Source organism: Neodiprion fabricii, chromosome 1 (genome assembly GCF_021155785.1).
Source record: "Neodiprion fabricii isolate iyNeoFabr1 chromosome 1, iyNeoFabr1.1, whole genome shotgun sequence".
NCBI lineage: Eukaryota > Metazoa > Arthropoda > Insecta > Hymenoptera > Diprionidae > Neodiprion > Neodiprion fabricii.
In genome coordinates this window covers 19,434,632-19,455,804 of record NC_060239.1, presented here as the reverse complement: position 1 = coordinate 19,455,804, position 21,173 = coordinate 19,434,632, and the positions used below count along the sequence as shown (strand labels likewise).

Below are 21,173 nucleotides of genomic sequence, written 5' to 3'. Positions count from 1 at the left end.
AGGGTATTGGTGTGCGTCTTTGTCTTTTGGAAGTCTTGTCGGTTGCAGTGTTTGACGTTTGGCATTTTGCTTTTACTGGAACGACTTGGACTTGGTCTGGTTTCGTGTTTAATTGCGTGATATCGGTGGGGTCAAGTGTTGGTACTTTGAAAATTTGCTGAGATGTGTTGTGAAAGGATTTAAAGTTACTTGATGTAAGGTGTGCAACTACGTCAGAGTCAGCAAAATCGTAGTCGCGTACGTGTAATATGTTAGCTGATCCGGTAGTGTCAGAGGTATAGTCGTGAAGGAGATTTTCGAACGTGAGGGGTGTTGTTTCGCGACAGGCGTTTAAAGGTGTGACCCCCTTGAGGGATCCATCTTGTTGAGTAGGGGAGTTATCTGGGATCATAAAAGGCTGTTGACGGCCACAGAGGAGGAAGATTGGCTGAACAGGGCCGAAAGCAATTTCTATCGCGTCTCTGAATGCGGTTGGTCTATGACTGACTACCCTTAATTCTAGCTCATCGTGAAGACCTCTGATGAAAGTCAGTAGGGTCTGTTGGTTAATGTAGTCCAACCAACCATCGAATCTGTGGCGGGGATATTTGGCTATAATCGTAATTAACAATTTCGTTGTTAATCGATCTACTCCCCGTCAAAAACTAGAACACTCTCGTATAAGCCTTGCTTTATGCTGCCACCCGTAAGTGTAATAGACATGTTGCTTATATTTTTAGGAGTCTGGAAAGCTCGTTCGAGAATTTTAATAATATCATCTATCGTGATGAACTCTTTGCCATGTAATATTGTTAGTACATATCCAATCATTCTGAGCAAGACCATCTTCGCGAATATTGGTTTTTCGTTCGGTCTTACGGGTGAGTTGGCGTGTTTTATTGTGAAGACGAAGTCGTCTACTGGAATGTTATGCCTATTGAAGGGCTAAACCCATTGCATAGCGTCTTTGGCTGATACGTATGACATGTTATCATTTTTGGTGTCAGGCATCGTACTTTGGTGTTCGAGCTTTTACGGTAATGAAAGGTGTAGGTTAACTTAGCAAGATAGTTTATAACAAACTTACAGGTAGATGCAAAACGAAATCACGAGGAAACGCATGGTCAACTGGTTGTGAGGCTTGTAGATTACTGGTGTAGCTGTCCTGGGGTTAGTGCGTAGCGATGTCTCAGGTATCCTATGTTGAATTGTCGGTGAAGCAGAGGTAGACATCGTGAGCGAGTTCGTGGAAGATGAGTGTCCGAATGGGTCTCGTACTTGGTGCTTGATTGATTCTTATTTTATCGTGGTTGTCTAGCGACAGTATGTTGAGTATGCATCAAGCTGCGATGATGACGTGATAATGTTCTTTGTTTTTTTTTTTTTGTTTTTTTTTAATTCCACTAGTTTGGTGTTCACGTAGTTACTCCGGGAGATTTCGTGCTGTTGCTGATGTTGTTCGTTTTGATATCGCTTTCGAATATCTTAACTGCTTGTTGGCCTGTTGTCTGCCACTTGACGTGTGATTGGTAATATGTCCCTTACGATTTGATTACGGCGGCCTAGGTTCCGGAAAGCGAAGACCACCGCTGGCCACCAATGTTACGTCCGTGGACGTCGTTTATTCCCGAGCGGTAAGGAACACACGGGTTCGCCTTCAACTTTACGTCCGGAGACAACCGGAACCTGGGTTAAGGTTGAATAATGTTTGAGTGTTTCAGGTATGAACTGTATATTTGGTTGAATAATTTGTGGAGTAGTTTTGAGCAGAGCGTGAAGTTCACAATTGATGAGTAAAGTTATACGTAAATTTGTTGAGTGTTGGAAAGAAAGACTTGTTCGTGTCGAACGTTGGAATCGGAATGCCTGAGGTAAAAAGGATTAGACGTAAGGTGTTCAAAATAGTGGGGAATAGAAGTAGCAGAGTCAGCAAAAAGCGAGTGGCGTGAGCCAGTATGGAAATAGGAGGATAGGAATGAAATGATAAGGATACGTGGGACAGCGGCAAGATGAGGGAGACGTGTGGCAATACGCCGGACGTAACAATCCCAAAAAGATGTTAAATTTAGGCCGCAAAATGTAATTTAAAGTTGAAACGTTCACCGTTATATATTATCAGTCAACGTCGTGGGTTTCACCGCGAAAACTAGGACACTTCGATTTTTACCGCGAAAATTAACATGTTTCGATATTCACCGCAAAAATTAGCACGTTTTGATATTCACTGCAAAAACTAACACGTTCTAATACAGATTAGTAAGAGTGTATGATTGCTCGGTATGAAAATCCAAAAAGACTGATTTATTCATCACCAATAAGATACAATAGTTGTTACACTCTTATAGAAAGATTACGTATAGTTTAGGTAAGGACTACTTGATATAAATATAATAAGACGAATTGATATTTGTATTGACAAAAAATCTGTAACCAATTTAAAACATCTTTAAAGAACCTGTAATTGAAACATTAATTTTTCTAAGATCTTCATCGATAACACAATTTCGAGGCTATTTGTAAGTTTATTTTGACGCGAAAAAACGGACGTCTGCATCCGGAAATTGACTTTCATTTCGACTACCGTACACCGCACAAATCCTCAGAAAATCCTTATTGCATTAATCGCGATATGATAGTTTTGGTGGGGATAACCGAAACGTGCTACTATTCGTCGCAATACTTGGAATGTGCTAGTTTTCGTGCAGCCATAACTGAAACACGCTAGTTTTCGGGGAAGGCCGAAACGTGCTAGTTTTCGTAAGAAATCCGAAACATGCTACTTTTCTTAAGAGGCTTCGACTGATTTAAGACCAACCGTAACTGTAGTACAATATGCAATGTATCGGACCGTATACGAGTAAACATGGTCTCACCTTCTTCGAGTATAGTACAAAAATGTTGTGCGGTGTTGAATATGACGTATTTCGACATTTGGGCACAAAATAATATTCATAGAACCTTCTTTGAGGGGGATTTGTTCCGATGTTTCCTAATTTGAGAACTTCAACTTTCGGAAAACTTTTTTTCACTGCTATCAGAGTTTCCACAGCAATAATCATTATAGCTTCTCTGGTAGCATTTACAAGTTTTATTTAATGTTGATATACTAGGACAATTTTGTTTTATTGTTTTCTGAAAAGATTATCTATCACACGAATATTTTATATGTGAGGAAAATGACGAAGTCAAGATGATTGTGAAGAATTCTTCGAATTCGGCTATTTATTTAGGATTAATTGCGATAATCTGAAACTCTGACATTTATGGAGAGATTCATGTAAATACTAGTTAATTGGTATGAATTTTTGTATGGAAGCCGGCCTGTATTACATAAATTCTACAAAATAAAATATAAAAAGTTGATCGTTAACTTTATACATAATATATATTTTGAAGTGGCATTTTGTGTTAGGCAAGACGCTCTTTTGACCGAAAATCACCGATTATTATCTCCACAAGGTATTTTGTACTTCGGATATCGGTCTACCAATGTATGCAAGCTGTGAGCCAAGCCAAATACCATTGCGTAATTCAGTTGGCTAACTAGCGAAGGTAATACAGATGCTGTTTTCACGTGCAGTTACTTTCACGGCTCATGCCTGAGTTACTTTAAAAGCAAAAAATTCACCCATTTGAAAAAATTTTGTCTTGATTTGCCAAAGTAAGAAAAAAAACTAAATATCAACAAATAGTTTTGGAAAATCTTTAAAAAAATGTATCTATATTTCTAGAAGGGCTAAAAGTGTTCCTTATAGTCATTCCGTGTTATAAATTAGGATGTTTTTTTCATCACAGATTCCCTGTTTTTATTGTTTTTATTTTAATAGACACTCACTAGTAGATAATTCACTTCGACATTCAGGGTATAAGTTGTATACATTTTTAGCCTATTATATAGGTAAATCAGAAATGTTCAATATGGGCGGAGTACTTGAGAAACGAATATTTAACTTGAGAAAGCGTTTTTTAGTATCGCATTTATTTTTTAGTACTACCTTATAGTCGCGTAAAAATGTGAGAGTAATTGTTCGAAGGTTCGCGAATAGTTACAAGAATCACTCACTGACAATTAAGCTTTCCTCCTAAGATATGAGCCGAGTAAGACGTGACTGCGCACGAAAACAGCAATTCGATTACCTCAGGTAGGTAGCCAATCGTATCGCGTCCTGGCCTTTGGCTTGACTCATTGCAAGAGACTTACATCGATTAGTCGTAGAAAATATTTAGTGGAAAAAAATCATCGATGGCCGTTCAAATACGTGACTTGCTTGACGTAAAAATGTCACAGTATGTATTCCCACTTTTTATAATCCACCTGCGGGAAATGGGACTTAACTAATTTTTTTTACTGCAATAACATATTAGAACAATAGGTATAACTGAAGAATATTTCATCAGGCATACCGGGTAATAGAATTAAGTCTCATCAGCGTGAGTCAATTGGAATCACTATTAGGTAGCAGTTTGTTGGAGGAACGAATCACGTGATGGAAATTTATACTCTGGCTCTTGTCGACATTCCTTTTGCTTCGTTTGTGGATACTTATTATTTTCTCTGGCCTGCATGTGCGTTTCAAAGATGCGAAGTTCAATTTAGTCTGAAAATAAAAGATATTGATTAGCTAAAATGTCGACAAATGAATCTCTGAGGCAGTTAAGTGAGTATAGAATATTTATTCTAGCTCAGGCTTTATTGGGAATAATTTGCGTCAAATATCACTTCTAGCTAGCATTTGAATAAAGCCACTTTTCTAGTTTTATGAGCGAAATGCTTCTCCCACTATTCAGAGGATGTGCTGCGAGCTCGGGTTTCGTGAACCTACTTCTCAATAGATCCGTCAGTCGATACTTTCTTTCATTTGTATTTCGGAGCATAGAAGCGATCAGAACTGTTGAGAGGTAAATGCAAAAGTCTCGCTGGCGGACGCGGAGTGGTGGACATGAATTTAGAGACGGCTATTTTTCGGCCGAGTCGATTACGCGGGTAACGCCGATTCAGCCCGTAGCGGCCGGCCAGCAGAATCTGAGTTACCAACGTAATCGACTCGGCCGAAAAACTAGCCGTCTTTGAATTATTGTCCATATGTACTGTAACATGTTGGGCCGTTTGACTCCAGTCGAACAACATCAAAATACAGCCAGACACCGACGAACGCTCATGACGGTGTAACATCCGATCGGAACCCTCGTATATTTTATTCCTAATTACTATTCTATACCACTAATACCAACTAACCCAACTCCAAGTGTGAGATCTTGTAACCCGATCGATGAAAGAACCGCCCAACTATCCAAAATGTGGCTAGATGGTATATAACAACAAAAATCATTATTCCGAATGTAAAACCATATTACGAGATCCTCGCACTATTCAGAACTATAATATTATCATTTTGGTACTATAATTGACTACCATCATTGAATCCAACCATTATATAGCACTTGACAATGCCATTCGTGAACACGCAGTTGAGAGTTGCATTAAAGGCAACCTAAGCTACACCATACAGCTTTGAAAATATGTAAGACTCTAATACAATAGATATACAATCGATACAATATATGTACAGCTAAGCGCATTGCTGCAATAATCTCTCTATCTAATAAAAAAGTCCTGAACAAATGAAAAAGAAGTAGCAACAGGTGAAAAACATTATAATAACAATAGTATGAAAAAGATTATAATAGCAATAATATACGCATGAAGTTAGCGGTGGAGTGAGAAGTAGATATACAAGGCGGGATCTGCGTAGAAACACCTTCTTTACCGACCAAGCCGACCAATCCGCCTATCCGTGCATTGCAGACGCAAACCCTTGAAGCTTACCCTCACTCTCGGAAGATAAAATTTGCTCTGCCGACCACTCGTCGGTAAGAGAATCTCCCAAATGACCATGATCGTCGGTAAAAAATCCTCCAAATGACCATGATTGTCGGTAAAAAATCCTCCAAATGACCATGATCGTCGGTAAAAAATGCCTGAAATTGTTTTCAGTACAGTGGGGTTAAGTTGGTGTTTCTATTTTATTTTTTGCTACGTTTTAGGCATTGTGCTATGGACCAACTCTTTGTAAGTCCCCCCATGCGGTGCTTATAATCGTTAAACGTGATGGTGTTCAACGTTGCACTTTCGGCATCTTTGGCACGTTCGCTTACTTTGGTGGTAAATGTGCCGAGTTTTACTTGTATCCCCGATGAATTCGGTCATAATTTTTCCATTGTTCCCATCCTTCATCAGACCCCGAGGTGTGAAATGCTCGAGACAAAAGAGGTAAAATCTTTATGATCCTTGTGAAGCTCTATAGGATATTCGGATATCCTTCGGTTCAGGATGTTATCGATCGGTGAATCGTTTGAGTGAGTTGATATATCGAAAGAATTATGCCTCCACTCGAACGAACCGTATAGATTGTTTACGTCAAAAATACATGAGATACGATTCCACGTTACTAGGATCGAAATCTTTCCCCCATAAACCTGTTATTGGCCTGAGCCTGTCGATTAGAACATTGTGCTACGCCGCCTCGAATGGCTTTTTCAATAGATAACGCCATTTCAGGGTCGACTAAAAGTTGTAAATTTACTCTAGTATGCTTGAGCATCGCGTCAAAAGCAAGTCCCGGTGCTGTATAGTAGTGCAACGGATCTAAATCATATGTTTTGAGGCATCTGGTGAGATCACCGTTTTTGCATTTATCAATCTCTATAGTCCTCCATTGACTCTAAATGTAATTCTCCCTAAACATTTTCAGCATGCTCGTAATCGACGTTTGATATATTTGCATTACAGAGGTGTGAGTAGCAATGCTTCTTTGCAGGTAGCTGAGTTTCATCGAGCCGCCCTTGGACATTCGCCGTATTCATGGGGAAAAGCGCCTTTGCGGATCATCAAACTGAACTGAGTCGGGTTATTGTAGAATTTACTCGTTGTGTGTTTATCTGCGTCATTCAAATATGAGGAAAGTTTATCGATGCTGCTAGCCATAAAAATCAAAACGAATTGATGAATCTCAAACGCATTATTGTTCCATTAACGCGTTTTCGTGAATGACATATATTTTTCTTTATCTATGGGCAGCAGTGTAATTTACGGGGAAAAGTTGATGCTAGGGATTTTATTAAAAATTGCGTATCCAATAGGGCGGACGAATTGTGAAAAACTGATGGAATTGTGAATCGTTTTAATGTTTATAACGGCCGGGAATATGAATATTTTTACATACGTTAATTCCAAATTGATCTGTCTTGAAAGACATGTCAGAAATCAAAATTATCGCTTTACATAATGTCATCGTACTACAACAATGCGGATTGGATATGCTGCATATCGCACTCTCAGCAGCTCCACTAGAATCTAGTGAAATTGCATTTTCAATCATGAATAAGCCAGGTTACATTACCTATATGGCATGAGAAGTAGTACGTGTAACAAAATGAGAATCAGTAGACGTCAGAACAAGGAAAATGAACGAATGTCACCAAGAGCTTCACCGTCTATGGAGGAAACGGAAGTCTTTTCATGTTACCGGGAACTCCCATCTTGGTAAAATCAGGGAATCAAATTGAGTGGAATATATTTTTATCTACAATGTTTAACACTAATAGTGCTTGGTACAGTATCTCCTCGAATCTAATACCCCGCAATTGCTCCAGATATTATTCGATGGGAAGTATCCATGGTTCAAGTGATGATGATGATGATTATGGTATGAATCTTATAAGGTTTAAAATAATGAGGGGATATACTCAAGATTATCCACTAATAGCTCCTGAATTTTATGAATTGTTCGAACGGTTATTCTATGGGTTAGTTTCATGAGTTAGGTTGATGAGATATAACATCATTACTTATTTGTGAAATATATTCTATGACTTCTGCTTTTACATTCCGATAAGGCTGTTCATATACAAAATTGATGGGTTATACGAGTTTCTGGAGATTTATATATTTCAGTCTTTTTCTGATTTCTTACCCAAACCTCATTTTCAGTCACATCGTGAGTGGGGTTATTGTTTGAGCGGCAGAGAAGAAAAAAGATCCTCGTAGTAATTGGTCAGTTTCCTCTACCTCAAACATCATTGGTTGATGCTGATGTGAAGGGGTTGAGTCTTTAGGATGTTAAGCAACCTATTTAAACCCACATCTTTTGAAAACTTGTTTCCATTTTTCAAACTTTTTCACATCACGCAGAGTAGCAGGAAAATTGATACCTGTACAGTCACATCTTTCCCACTCTTGGACTTTATCGCCACCGCCCCCGCATACTTGGATAATATGTCGATGATTGTGATGTATCCTCTCGGCGTTAACGTTGACTTGGTGGATGGCTGCAGTGACGAACCAGAGAAGATTTCTGTGAGTACCGAGTTTCATTATCTTGCTCACTATAGATGTTTTTTATCTTAACATGTTTAAGAGTTTTTGAGTCGTTTAATTATTTATGTTCATATGTGCAAAGAAAAAGTTTGCGAGTTTTGAGAATTCTTCATTTTGATTTATTGTTCATTGTTCGTGATAGTGTTCTCGAATCATGGTTTTCGCTCTTTTTTATTTGAAGTGTTTTGTGTAGCATTTTAATTTGAATTTGGTTGTTTATCCTTGTTTACAGTACCTGTTGAGGACTCTAGGGTGACTTGAAATTAACGAATTTAAGAAACGACGCCAAGATAGGGCGGAAATTCGAAGCGAAATTGCATATTTTCGAGGACTAGTTGACGACTGCCAATTGCACGGTGACGATTGCATTGATTTTTTCGGGATCAGATGGTTGATCGAGGGGCGGTGGGGGCACCACTGCCCCTTTGTGGATTGGGCTCACCCGGCGTGGCAAGCGCCGGAGAGGCTCTGGGCGGCTTACAGCCCCAATTACTAAACCATCCACAACGACTCTTTTTTAAATGTGAATAAAATAAAACAAAGGGTTATATGTCAACACGTTATATATCATATTTGATGGTGTCTATGTATTAAAACTCATTTCCCCTCCAAATAGTTTGTAAGTTAGTTATAGATTATTTTCAGGTTTAGCTGTGAATTTTCTTTTCTGAATATAGCGACGTTTATCCTGGTTACATAATGCTGGTAAAATTTGTTTCGATGTTGTGTTTTGATCCTTTTGTTTGGGGATTCTTCTGAGAAATTTCTAATGGCATTTTTCGAACTAATAATAGAAAAGTAAATTCAAACCACGTGGACGAACATTTCAAATTAATTATTATACACTCCAAAAGTCAAGCCAAATTTAAAGAGAAACGACGTAAAACGAAGAAACAACAAAAGTGATATCCAAGAATATAGTGCCTCGACGGAAGACGGTTATTTACAATTATTTATAATTCTAACAATATACACTAGTTTTAACAATATACACTATTTTAAACAACATATACATGGAATGAATGAATTGTGGAATGGATGAATGAATAAATTTTAAACCAAATAACGGCTCGTGTTTTAATATATTTATAAATAAATTAAATTGCACTCTGTTATTCTTGCCTTATGAAATAGGTTAATAGTGGTTACGCATAATTTCAAATTTTCAAGAAAGTTTTATAAAAAATAGAAAAATTAGCTAATACAAGTAACAAAAAGTAACCAAACTTCAAAAAAGAAATGCCATTTGCTAGGGAAAAGAAAACAATTTCAACAAAGATATCGTTAAAATATGAAAGCTAAACCTATAGTTATAGAAAAGAATTATACCGGGACGATCTCTTGAAACTTGAAAAGCAACTGCACATGCGCGAGTTTTATCGGCTGTTCGTGAGGACTGACCATCTCGACTTTCAGCTGTCAAACTATTTCTGGCGGTGATGTAGTTGATACGAATTTTTAAGGTTGGAATCTCAAATAATTGAGGTAGTAACTCGGAAAGGTTTGGGAAGCATTTGTTATTAGCTCGGAACGTTAATTCTTCAAAGAACGGTCGGAATTTAATGCCTATGCTCTTTGGAAATTCAAACATACACATTTGTTGGCCTCCTGCATCACAGACAAAAATATCTAACAAATTAAAATGGTTTGTTAACTTAACGAACGTCACTATACGCCCAAAAGTTATTGAAACTGTAAGTTTGGGACCAGAACATGGAATTTCCATAAAAAAACAAGGCAATACTTACATCCAATCTCATAGCTGATTTTGAATCTTGCGCTCATAAAATTCCTCTCGAGTCACGCAATCAAGCTAGAATTGATTTTTCTAATAAAATTAACAACTTTAAACACAATCCACGAATAACAGGTGAATTCAACACAAGAGCACTCAACACTATTAAAGACTTCCGGGCTTCTCACCCTGGGTTGTGTTCTTAAAAGCTGACGAAGGTAATGCAACCGTTTGTATTACTCTCAATGACTATCGAATGAAAATGTCACAGCAACTATCAGAGCAAAACACGTATAAAATTGTCAAACATGATCTTACTTACACCATACAACAACGTGTTAATACACTAATTAATGGTTGGCACCAAAAAAAACTTCATTACCAGACAATTCAAACGTAGCATCTACACTAATAATAGTGTGCCACCTAGAGCTTGTGGCTTATCCAAGATTGATAAAACTGATGTCCCTGTGAGAGTATTGTGTCATTTTTAGATAGTCCAACTTATAGATTAGCCAAAATCTTAAATTCATGGATAAAATTGGGTTTGACAAGATCAGCTTCATACGTAAAAGACAGTTCCAATCTAGTCAACTCCATCAATGGGTTCAAATTGCCACCGGATTACATTTTAGTTTCCCTAGATGTAGTATCACTCTACACTAATATACTGTTGAATTTGGCTATAGATTCGATAAAACATCGTTGACGTGAACTATCACCGAACATCCCCGTACCACTCGAACAATTTTTAGTAGCTTTAAACATCTAATTTGATGCTTCTATACTCAAATTCGATGATAAGATATTTTCCCAAATATTTGGATTACCAATGGGCTCTCCTTTATCTCCAATGTAGCAGACATGATTATGGATGACCCTGAAGACCATTGCAGGAAAAACTGCCTTTCTTGTTACCTTTTTATTTTAGATATGTGGATGACATATTAACAGCCATTCCTAAGGATTACATCCCACAACTATTAAAAAATTTCAATAGCTTTCACCCAAGATTGCAATTCACCATAGAAATTGAACAACAACAAAATCAACTTCTTGGATGTAACAATCATCAATAACTCATATATCATCGAAACTGATTAGTTCCAAAAAACCATGTCGTCTGAACGATATTTGCACCTTCATTCACATCATCTTAGATCCTATAAAATTGGTAGAATAATTAACTTAGTTGATAGGGGGATAAAATCAGCTAACAGTTGTTATCACAAAAAAAATCTCAAAATAATCAGAGATGTTTTAATTAAGAGTGATTACCCGCCGGGCCTATTATATAGAATCATCAATCAAAGGTACAAAAAAATCCAAGAACAAGACAACAATAACTCCTTGATCCCAACAAATAAAGACAACTTAACCTTCATTTCTATTCCATACGCTAATGGTTTGTTTGAATCACTAAACATAAAGTTTAAAAAATACAACGTACAATTTGTGGGTAAAAATGTCAGTGACTTATACTTGTTTTTTGATACAGGGAAAGATAGACTACCATTTGAAAAACAATCAAACTTAGTATATAAAATCTGTTGTAAGGATTGCAACAAGCCGTATATTGGACAAACTAGCCGTTGCTTCAAAGTACGAATTAATGAGCATAAAGTTAGATTAACAAAGTATACATAAATATGAATTATACTGTTGGTGTATTTCGATTTTTAAATTCAACAATTTGTGAATGATGCACAGCCCTTTGAATGGCGCCCAGGGTGGGTGCCCTTCTTGCTCCGCCCTAGGTACGCTACTCCGTCACAGCGATCGGCCCCTGCTGTACTGAGCCGAAGGTCAAAATCACACTGCCTCACCAACGATTTGATCTACCAAAGGGCAAGACTGCGCTGTTTTACCAGCAATTTCAGTAACTGAAGGTCAAAATCACTGTGCTTTACTAACAATCTCGCTGTCACCCCCCTTACTGATGGTCGAACTATAGCGGAGACGCAAGTCCTTCTTTTTCCCGTGCGATCAACCTGCCAATCTCAGGAATGTTCTGGTTAACCTTGGGCAGCTTCGGACATGATATCAACCACCAACTACATTACACAATTAATAGTTCCGAGAATTGTTTTCACCATCCCGGATGCCGGCGTGATATCAACCGCCTCACATGTTTCTTACCATCATGACATGAATCACGTGACACTCTTCACCTCATGATTAATTCTAAAAACTGTTTGTTATCTCTGATGTGATATTAACCACGTGACATTCATACCCCTCACCAAATTTTAAATTTTCAAATTCATGTGGTGAGTTTGAAGGAATCGCCTCACGAGAGAATTTTTTAATGAATAAGAAGTTTCTTCTCTTCAAGCACTGTGTATATGGAGGACTATTACATTATACTATTACATTATACTACACATTATAGTCCTCCATATACACAGTGCTTGAAGAGAAGAAACTTCTTATTCACACATAAACCGGGCACAGGAAAACAAATTCGAACTCACTGGTGATGAGAGAAATTAACGACAACAGAGTCAGGGTGGCTAGGTGGTCTAGTGGAGTAAGGCTCCGGTCAAGCATCTCTAGACACCAGGTTCGATTCCTAGCTCCGTCGTTAATTTTTCGAAATCACCAATTTTTCGAATTTACATTCTTTCAGAATTTTTTAAAATACGTATTGACCATTACAATTATGGATTTCTCTAGACTGAATGAACTTGCACAGTTAGAGACATTTCTCCCTTTGAAGAAGCTAGTCGATCTCGAAGCATATCTAGATAATCGAGGGAGTAGAATACGTCGAGTCAAGACGAAATTTGAAGCCAAAATAGTAATGAATCTGAAGGACGCGTTTACGGTTTGCATCCCAAAGCAACTAGTAAAAACCTTACACGAAGACGAAGAGCTCTTCCGAAGGATGATGACGGGTAGCAACGAGAGTCGGTAGCATCCATGCAAGATCTGAGAAATGAAAACCGTTGTACGATTGTCTTGGAAAAAATACATTTGAGTGGAATGAAAAGTGCAAGAGACCATTTGAGCAAGCAAAGAAAGAATTTAGGTCGAACCAATTATTAATTAATTATGACCCCAATAGGGAAATAGTTTTAACCAGTGACGCGTCGAATTACCGAATCTCAGCTGTACTAGCACATGAAACGCCAAAAGGCAAGAAACCCATTGCGTACGCGGTAAAGGCATTAAATAAAAGGGCGTAAGTGCATGCAATAATTGATAAGGAAGCAAAAGCTATTATCTTTGGAATCATGAAATTCTACGACTATTTGTACGACCAAAAATTCATTCTGAAAACATCATGAATTACTACTGCAAATTTTCACGCTCAACAACGGTATCCCAATAATGGCCACTAGAAGATTGCAACGATATTCACATTTTCTAAATGCGTTTCGTTATAATATCAACTATGTTGGTGAATCCAGCAAAAATTAAAAATTTATAAAAAGAATAATCGTATGTAAATTAATTAATTGATTAAAATTTCATGTCTGTACATTGGCAAGTGGTAAGCCAATAGTCGAGGAAGATTGAAGAACTCGCATCGATTATATGCTACGTTAAAATTGGATGGTCATACAAAAAAAAAAAAAAAAAATTATAGATGAATACACAGCCTATGACATCCGGAAAAATGATCTAGTAATTCAACAAAACACTGTATATTGTGGGGGTGTAGGGTGGTGAAACCCATGAAATTAGCCCTTAACCCTGAAAGGTTTGTTCGCTACCCTTATCCTGGAAACCTGGGTTTCTTTTGTCCGGCGCGTTTTTCACCAAGTTAATCTATTATGAAAAATCTAGCAAAATTTACATACCTTCTTCCAACGTTCCACTATAACCATCACTCGTTCCATGTCAAACCGTACACTAAATTTTAATCAATGACTTCAAGTTTTTTAAAATTTTACAGAAAAATTCTACTAATGAAATAATGGAACGTGTTTCGCGAAAAAAATTTGCTATTTTTTTTTTAAGAAAATATGCAAGGTTGAAAATTGCAGGAAATCACAAAAAACGTTGAGCATGCGAACATTCAAACTACTGTATTTTCGAATCCATTAGTCGTACGAAAAAATGCAACAGATCGATTTTTAAGATTTTGAGTCATTCTATGCAGTTGCATATTGCAAATTTGTGTTTGATATGATTAAATAATTATTATTTTGCTTATAAATTTCATTTGCTATTTTCATCATCAACTCACCAACCTAAAGTTTTGAAAACAATATCCTATTCCTACTTCAATTCTGAAGACACGGTAAAAATTTGAAACCGAGTTCGAATGGGGTCTATCTTTTCTTAACACTCCAAAAAAGTGGGACCGCCCGGCAGTTTTTCCGACCAAACATCGCAGATAAAGTTAATACAAAATTAGACCGGCAAATTTCAAATAAAAAAGGGAAGAGAAAAAAAAATATAGCTGATACAAAGATCTGTGAAAGGAGCGGAAGTAACATAATAATTACAGGACCAGTAACATATAGAGTGGGCTGGGAGTTAAGAGGATGAACGGCACAAGGATGAAATAATCGAGCGACGCCGAAACGAGGCGTAAAAGAAAACTGTGGACGATGCAAGAAAATCATCACGATTAATTGCGATAAATTCCTTTCCTGTGTTTCCTGTATTACTATTCTTAGCCCTCAGTTTTTACCCTCCATATTTAAAGGTTCGACATCGAAATTGGCGAACGAGTAGTCACAGTTTGCAGGGCTGAAAACATTTACCGCGTGCGTGGCGCAGACATCAATATTGAAAACCAATCAAAACAAGCCCAAATCAGACAAAAAATTATAGAGCAATAGAGGATCGAGGAAGATGCTGCACTAGAAACTTCGTATTATAGCGCAGGCAACTTTTAATCGTCATAAACACTGGTAATCGTTGCGAAAAGGCATTCAAAACTTTGAGAGTGTTTTTTTCCTATTTAATTTTTTGGTCACTTTTGCACGATTTCTCGAAACCGGAGTTTTCGATTGACTTGAAATTTCAACATCTTCATTGCTTGCGTAATTTTTGGGCCAAACTCGGAAGTTGGCAGAAAAACTTAAGTTTCTTAATTATTAATTAACAAAGTTTCAAATTCTAATGGAAAATCGATGTTTTACCGAAAATGGTCGAGTTTTAATGATTTTTTTTTTCCGAGCATTGCCCAAAAACTACAAGCCCTAGGTGCATTTCAATAAAAATTGACTGAAATCGGACGGAAATATCGCTGCAAAACGAGCATATGTAAAAAAAATTAGCTAACCATTGACTCCACATCCCGTCAACATTATCAAATTTATGTGATTAAAAAATGTGTTTTATACTATTCAAACCTATTAATAAACATTTTGCGAAAGGAAATTTTCTTACTGGCATTCATTTGTTCCTACTTGATTCCTGAAAAAGTGCTAGGATAATGCTTTTATTTGAACTGTTAAGGGAAAATCTTTAACAATAATTGAATCTGTAAAATTAAAAGACTCAAACGACGAGACGTTTCTCAGTTAAATAATCACGAATTAAACTTGTACGAGAAGACAGAAGAAGACCCACGTCCCACCACGTCCGGTTGGCGCTAATTCGGGATGTTACAAACTATTTGATTCGTTTAAACGCATGTTTTTGATTTGATTTTGATCCATCTCAAATTATGCAGGCCAGAAAAGGTCATATTCTAGAATTGGTCGTAACTGAACTATGTTTTTCCTTGGCCAAAATTACGAGCAATTCTGGAACTTAACCTCTGCTCGTCTGCATGGTTTGAGATGGATTCAGCCGTGTATTCTTCGGGCAAATATGTTTAAACCGTATCTAGTTCAAAGCCTAAAACGTCATGTCAAACGCATATCGAAAAAGCAATGATGGAAGTGCGCGACACGTAATCGTGGCAACGGAGTTTTCACCTACAGATAACGCCATTTTTCCCGTTTGTCTTCCTCGTATCCCCAAATCTTTTTTCACTTCGTTGTATAAAGTCTTTTCGATCAAGGTGAGAAAAGAAAATAACATGATCAACTTTTTCGTATTGAAATTTTGAGGGTTGCAAATTTGGGTCAACCTCCTCTCAAACTGGTCGTAACAATTGAAATTAAATCAGTTCCAACAAATAAATGAAAAACACTTATCAGTTATATCAATAAAACATTATTTCTTCAACATATTAAACGAGTATTTAAAGAAAACCATTCAAACAACTGCTAACTTATTATTTAAACAAAAGTCTTTAGCTTATAAGTAATTCAGTTGTTTCTAGCCGTCACGATGTTTCGATATTTCCTCTGAAAGCAACTAGCTCTATTTTCAAAATATCAATTTATAATTAACAATAAAATTATCTTGAAGCAATCTTAAGTTTGCAGTAACAATTCTCTGTTGATATTATTTCTATCATATCATATAACTTTCGAAAAATTACACGAAATAAAGATGTCATGTCATAATATCAGCTACTTGATTTTCTCCTTTCACACAATAACATGATGGGAGGTAGCAGAAAAGACGGCTAATGGCAGTCTGGCAGGATAACAGAGGAAAAGTGAGTGGGGAAAACATCCGCCGGTTTTATTTTTGCTTCGTCTGGCAGCTCCGCTAAACTGAAAATTCAACCGTCAACCCACGAATATAAAGAGTAGAAATTGGAAACCCAGGTGAAGAGAACAGTGCATCAGTGAATTCTGGAAACTCTCAAGGAATAACCAACAAAATGGCAACAAGAGTCCTGAGAAAGGGAATTATAAGTATTTCAGGGCCAGATCCGTCTTTCAAACCAATCTGTAAAAAAAAGATGTTTCAGCAAATGTTTAAATCAACTGTAACGGAATGCCCGTTTCCCATCACAATAGAATAAATAAATTAAAAGAACAAATAATTTGGTGCATATAATAAAATTGTCGTTATTTTTATAAAAATGATAGAATGTGAGAAAAAGGAATATAAATAGATGTATGTTAAACTTATCAACAGCAATCCACGTCTGATTTTATCCTCGTTTTTTGTCCAGTTTCATCCGTTAATTTATTCGACTGTGCTGTGCTGTATTTCCGTATGTTCCTTTAAAGATACATATTTTTCCTTTTTTTCCTCTTTATGTGTAATTTAAGTGAATGATCAACTTTAAAATTTACTGAATTTTCGAATACACAATTAGTTTTTCTTCTACAAACTCACCCCATTTTGATAAGTATATTTATGTGTTGGCCCATGTTAATCGTTTGGTCGCCGTCGAGGGAGTGAGAGCGAGAAACGGCGAGGACGAGGTTTATAGGCTACGACGGTCAAGCCTTTACATCTGCATTAAAATCTTATTGTGATTTAGGCGGGCTTATTCGACTGTTACACAACGGACTGCCTAGCGCCTGTACAATCGACTCTGGTGAAATGAATGAACACCAGAATTACAGATTACATAAATGTGAATGGATGGTGAATGAGCGCCTATGATTGAGCCTGAGTTGTAGGTATGCTAAACTAACGAAGATAGAGTCATATATTATAGAAACGGAGGACTTACGGGCAGCTTGAAGCAAAGCTTTTCGCGACTCGTAAATCGGTAGGATGGCTTTACCGTCGGCCGACATTACAGTGGGTCTAGGAATAGTGTGGCTCAAACGCGTACCCCGTACTGATTGGCTTCTTCATTTTTAGGAAAACAATCCCGCGAATTTCAAAATATTAAGCAAATTACATACCAGCTTCAGAACTGTTTAGATTGTGATACTTGAAACTCACTCGAAGACTCGCAGAAAAAAACTTGTTTTTTTTTTTGAATAATTATTTTTGAAATAAATTATTTCTGATCAACATTTATTGAATGTCACTGTGTCGACTATTTTACAACATTCTTCATAATTGTGATTTATACAAAAACAAGTTTTTATACACGTAAATAATCGTATATTTATAGTTCAAATTTTTTATCTTAATTTTACACAACTTTATTTCTATACATTTTTTTACAATGTATGCAAATTTTTATTGTGTTTGATATTTTTACATTCATATTATATATCCCTCTATAGCCCAAACTTCAGGTATTGCGAAATTATTATTATTGCTGAATTCGGAAAATAAAAAATTTGAAAAAAAGAGTAGGTCGAAAAATTAACTTTTCCTTCAGAGAATCGCCATTTTTCTATTAAAATTGTGTTTTTCTTTGGATCCGGCCGTAATGACATTCTTATTGATCAGGAAAACTGGTTTTGTCTTCGATTCGGATGGATGGGAGCACTGGACTCATATCAACCGCGTCAACCCGTTCTTATTCACGGTGATATTTAGAGGCCCATATCTTATTAAATTTTTATTTTTTTTTTTACACAAAATGTTTTTGTTAACATTCTTGTAAGATGAAAGAGAAGACTTTAAAAAATGGATGGTGAAATTATTTCCTTCTTCTTTCTTCATAAGTCCCGAAAAACGCCCAAAATTTAGGCCTCTAGACTGTGATACCCCCTTAAATGTCTTATGGTTCGCGTATTCAAAATAATCCAGTATAATAAGTAGCAATTAATAGTTTCTTTGATGTATCTGAAAATTTTCTTTAATGCAATCTAATCTGAATGTTTAAGTGTTAAATGTTCAGCAGCTATACTTACTGCATAAACTATATCTGGACAAGTTGCTGTCAGTAATTTATGTATTAAAATTCGCATAGCTTGTCTGTATGGAACATCATTAATAACTATTTAGGAAAGAAGTTCGTGACCAGGAGGTAGATTGAAGATGAAAGTTCGTCGAAATTCCGGTCAGGAAGAAGAAGAATTTAATACTTTGAAAGACGTGAATACAAAAAGTCGACGTTTTGGCCGGGCCCTGCCGACCATCCTCAGGAATAAATTAAAAAAAAAAATGACGACCAGTACATGCTTAGGTGTTGTTAGTTGTACAGCATTTCGGACGGAAGTGAAGGTTAGCGGGAATCGATCCGTAAATCTCTGTTGATCACGTGTGAACTTGATCTATGTTCGAAAGTCATGGAGTACAAAGGCAGTGACCAATCGGAGTAAGGGGCGCCAATGATTTGAAATCACGATAATGTAAAGTAGAGAATGTTAGAGTATAGGTGGCTAAGATGTTCAATATCTGTACGTTTGTTAACAGAGTTCCTTTTGTTCTCAAAGATATGGATCATTTCTTTGATGATACGTTTATACCAGTTCGGTTCTGTAGCTAGGGTTATAGAATTGTTGAAATCGAAATTGTGACCCGGGGTCAAAGAGTGATCTGCTAAAGCCTCAATTCCTTAAAAAGAATTTAAAACTTGTAGAAACAACTCTTATTTCCAATGGCTACCCTATAAAATTCATCAATGATATCAAAAAGTATAGAATAGAAAAAATGTACAACTCGATTGATTGGAATGTAGACTCCAACAATCCAACTGGTGTTAATGATAAATTTAAAAACTCTATCTCTATACCGTATATAGAAAATCTATCTAGCCAAATCAAAAATATTCTCAATGACGAGGGAATTGAAATTACTTTTAGAATATCTAATACTGCCAAACTGTCTCTGTTTTCTCGTCTTAAATCTGTTACTCCTAATTTAGAGAAAATTAACTGTGTATATAAAATACCATGTCGAGACTGTAGCATGAGTTATATTGGACAAACGTCACAACACCTAAAAAATAGAATTTCTGGTCATCGTTCTAATATTAAATGCCATGTCACTGACAGATGCGCTTTAGCAGATCACTCTTTGACCCCGGGTCACAATTTCGATTTCAACAACTCTATAACCCTAGCTACAGAACCGAATTGGTATAAACGTATCATCAAAGAAATGATCCATATCTTTGAGAACAAAAGGAACTCTGTTAACAAACGTACAGATATTGAACATCTTAGCCACCTATACTCTAACATTCTCTACTTTACATTATCGTGATTTCAAATCATTGGCGCCCCTTACTCCGATTGGTCACTGCCTTTGTACTCCATGACTTTCGAACATAGATCAAGTTCACACGTGATCAACAGAGATTTACGGATCGATTCCCGCTAACCTTCACTTCCGTCCGAAATGCTGTACAACTAACAACACCTAAGCACGTACTGGTCGTCATTTTTTTTTTTAATTTATTCCTGAGGATGGTCGGCAGGGCCCGGCCGAAACGTCGACTTTTTGTATTCACGTCTTTCAAAGTATTAAATTCTTCTTCTTCCTGACCGGAATTTCGACGAACTTTCATCTTCAATCATTAATAACTATTGCAACTTCACTTTCTTTTATCATGACTTCTTTCGATAAGAGTTGTGAATGAATTTGACTCCAACATTGCAAACTTATCTAAGATTATTTTGGCATAAGTACTTTAATTTAAAAAACTAAAACCACTATCGAAACGAGTCACTTCAATTCCACTATAAAAATTCAAATTTATAAGATAATACATAATAGCGGCACATTAAATATTGAACAAAATTGGCACATTGTGGGACTTTGGACACTGGTAAAGTTAGCATCAAAGCTAATCGTCAATTTTCTTCCGACATACCTAATACTCTTTCACAATCAGGCCATTCTGAAAAGATTCCGAAATCACGAAAATCGCCAGAAAATAAAATTTGATCAATTTCCATCTCCGAAACTAAACTCAATTCGAATAATCTGAACTCCACTCTTTTGGTGTCTCTTGGATAGCCCACTAATGCGCGTAAACGAGTATATGGCTTCTAAAAATTTTTGGATTGGAGTTAGAAAGAAACACTGTTGGAATAATCCGTAAGTGCGTACTCAAATAAAGGTTAAATTGAAAAAATACATTTTGAGAAGGTGGCATTTTTTTTAAAACGTAGGTTACTGTTTCTGTATTGCAGAGACCGGTATTGAATGATAATTAAGCCTGTTCTTCCTTTTTAAATAATAACGTTAAGAATTGATTTTTAAATCATTGAATGATACATGATGATTTAGAGGTGATAATTTTGTTAACAGGTTATTCAATGTACGTAGTATAAGGTGATGTGATTTTTTTATAATCTTCACTACTGTGGCATGGCAGTTATGACACCTACCATCAGTCTGATCGTCAACTACGTTTTATTGTGGCATGAACCAGGGTATGGACACTCAACAGTTTTTGAGGCAAATTATTCG

At 36.6% G+C, this 21,173-nt stretch overlaps 1 protein-coding gene across 1 annotated transcript in view; it reads right to left on the bottom strand.

Annotated features, from left to right (window-relative positions):
- Positions 1-3,272: 3,272 nt before the first annotated feature.
- The window catches only part of LOC124176478 (DNA mismatch repair protein MutL-like), a 73,109-nt gene continuing 55,208 nt past the window's right edge, over positions 3,273-21,173 (bottom strand). Inside the window, exon 7 of the mRNA XM_046557871.1 lies at positions 3,273-4,577. Within this exon, the coding sequence (XP_046413827.1) occupies positions 4,416-4,577 (162 nt within the window). The 3' untranslated portion in view covers positions 3,273-4,415. The remainder of the gene's footprint in view (positions 4,578-21,173) is intronic.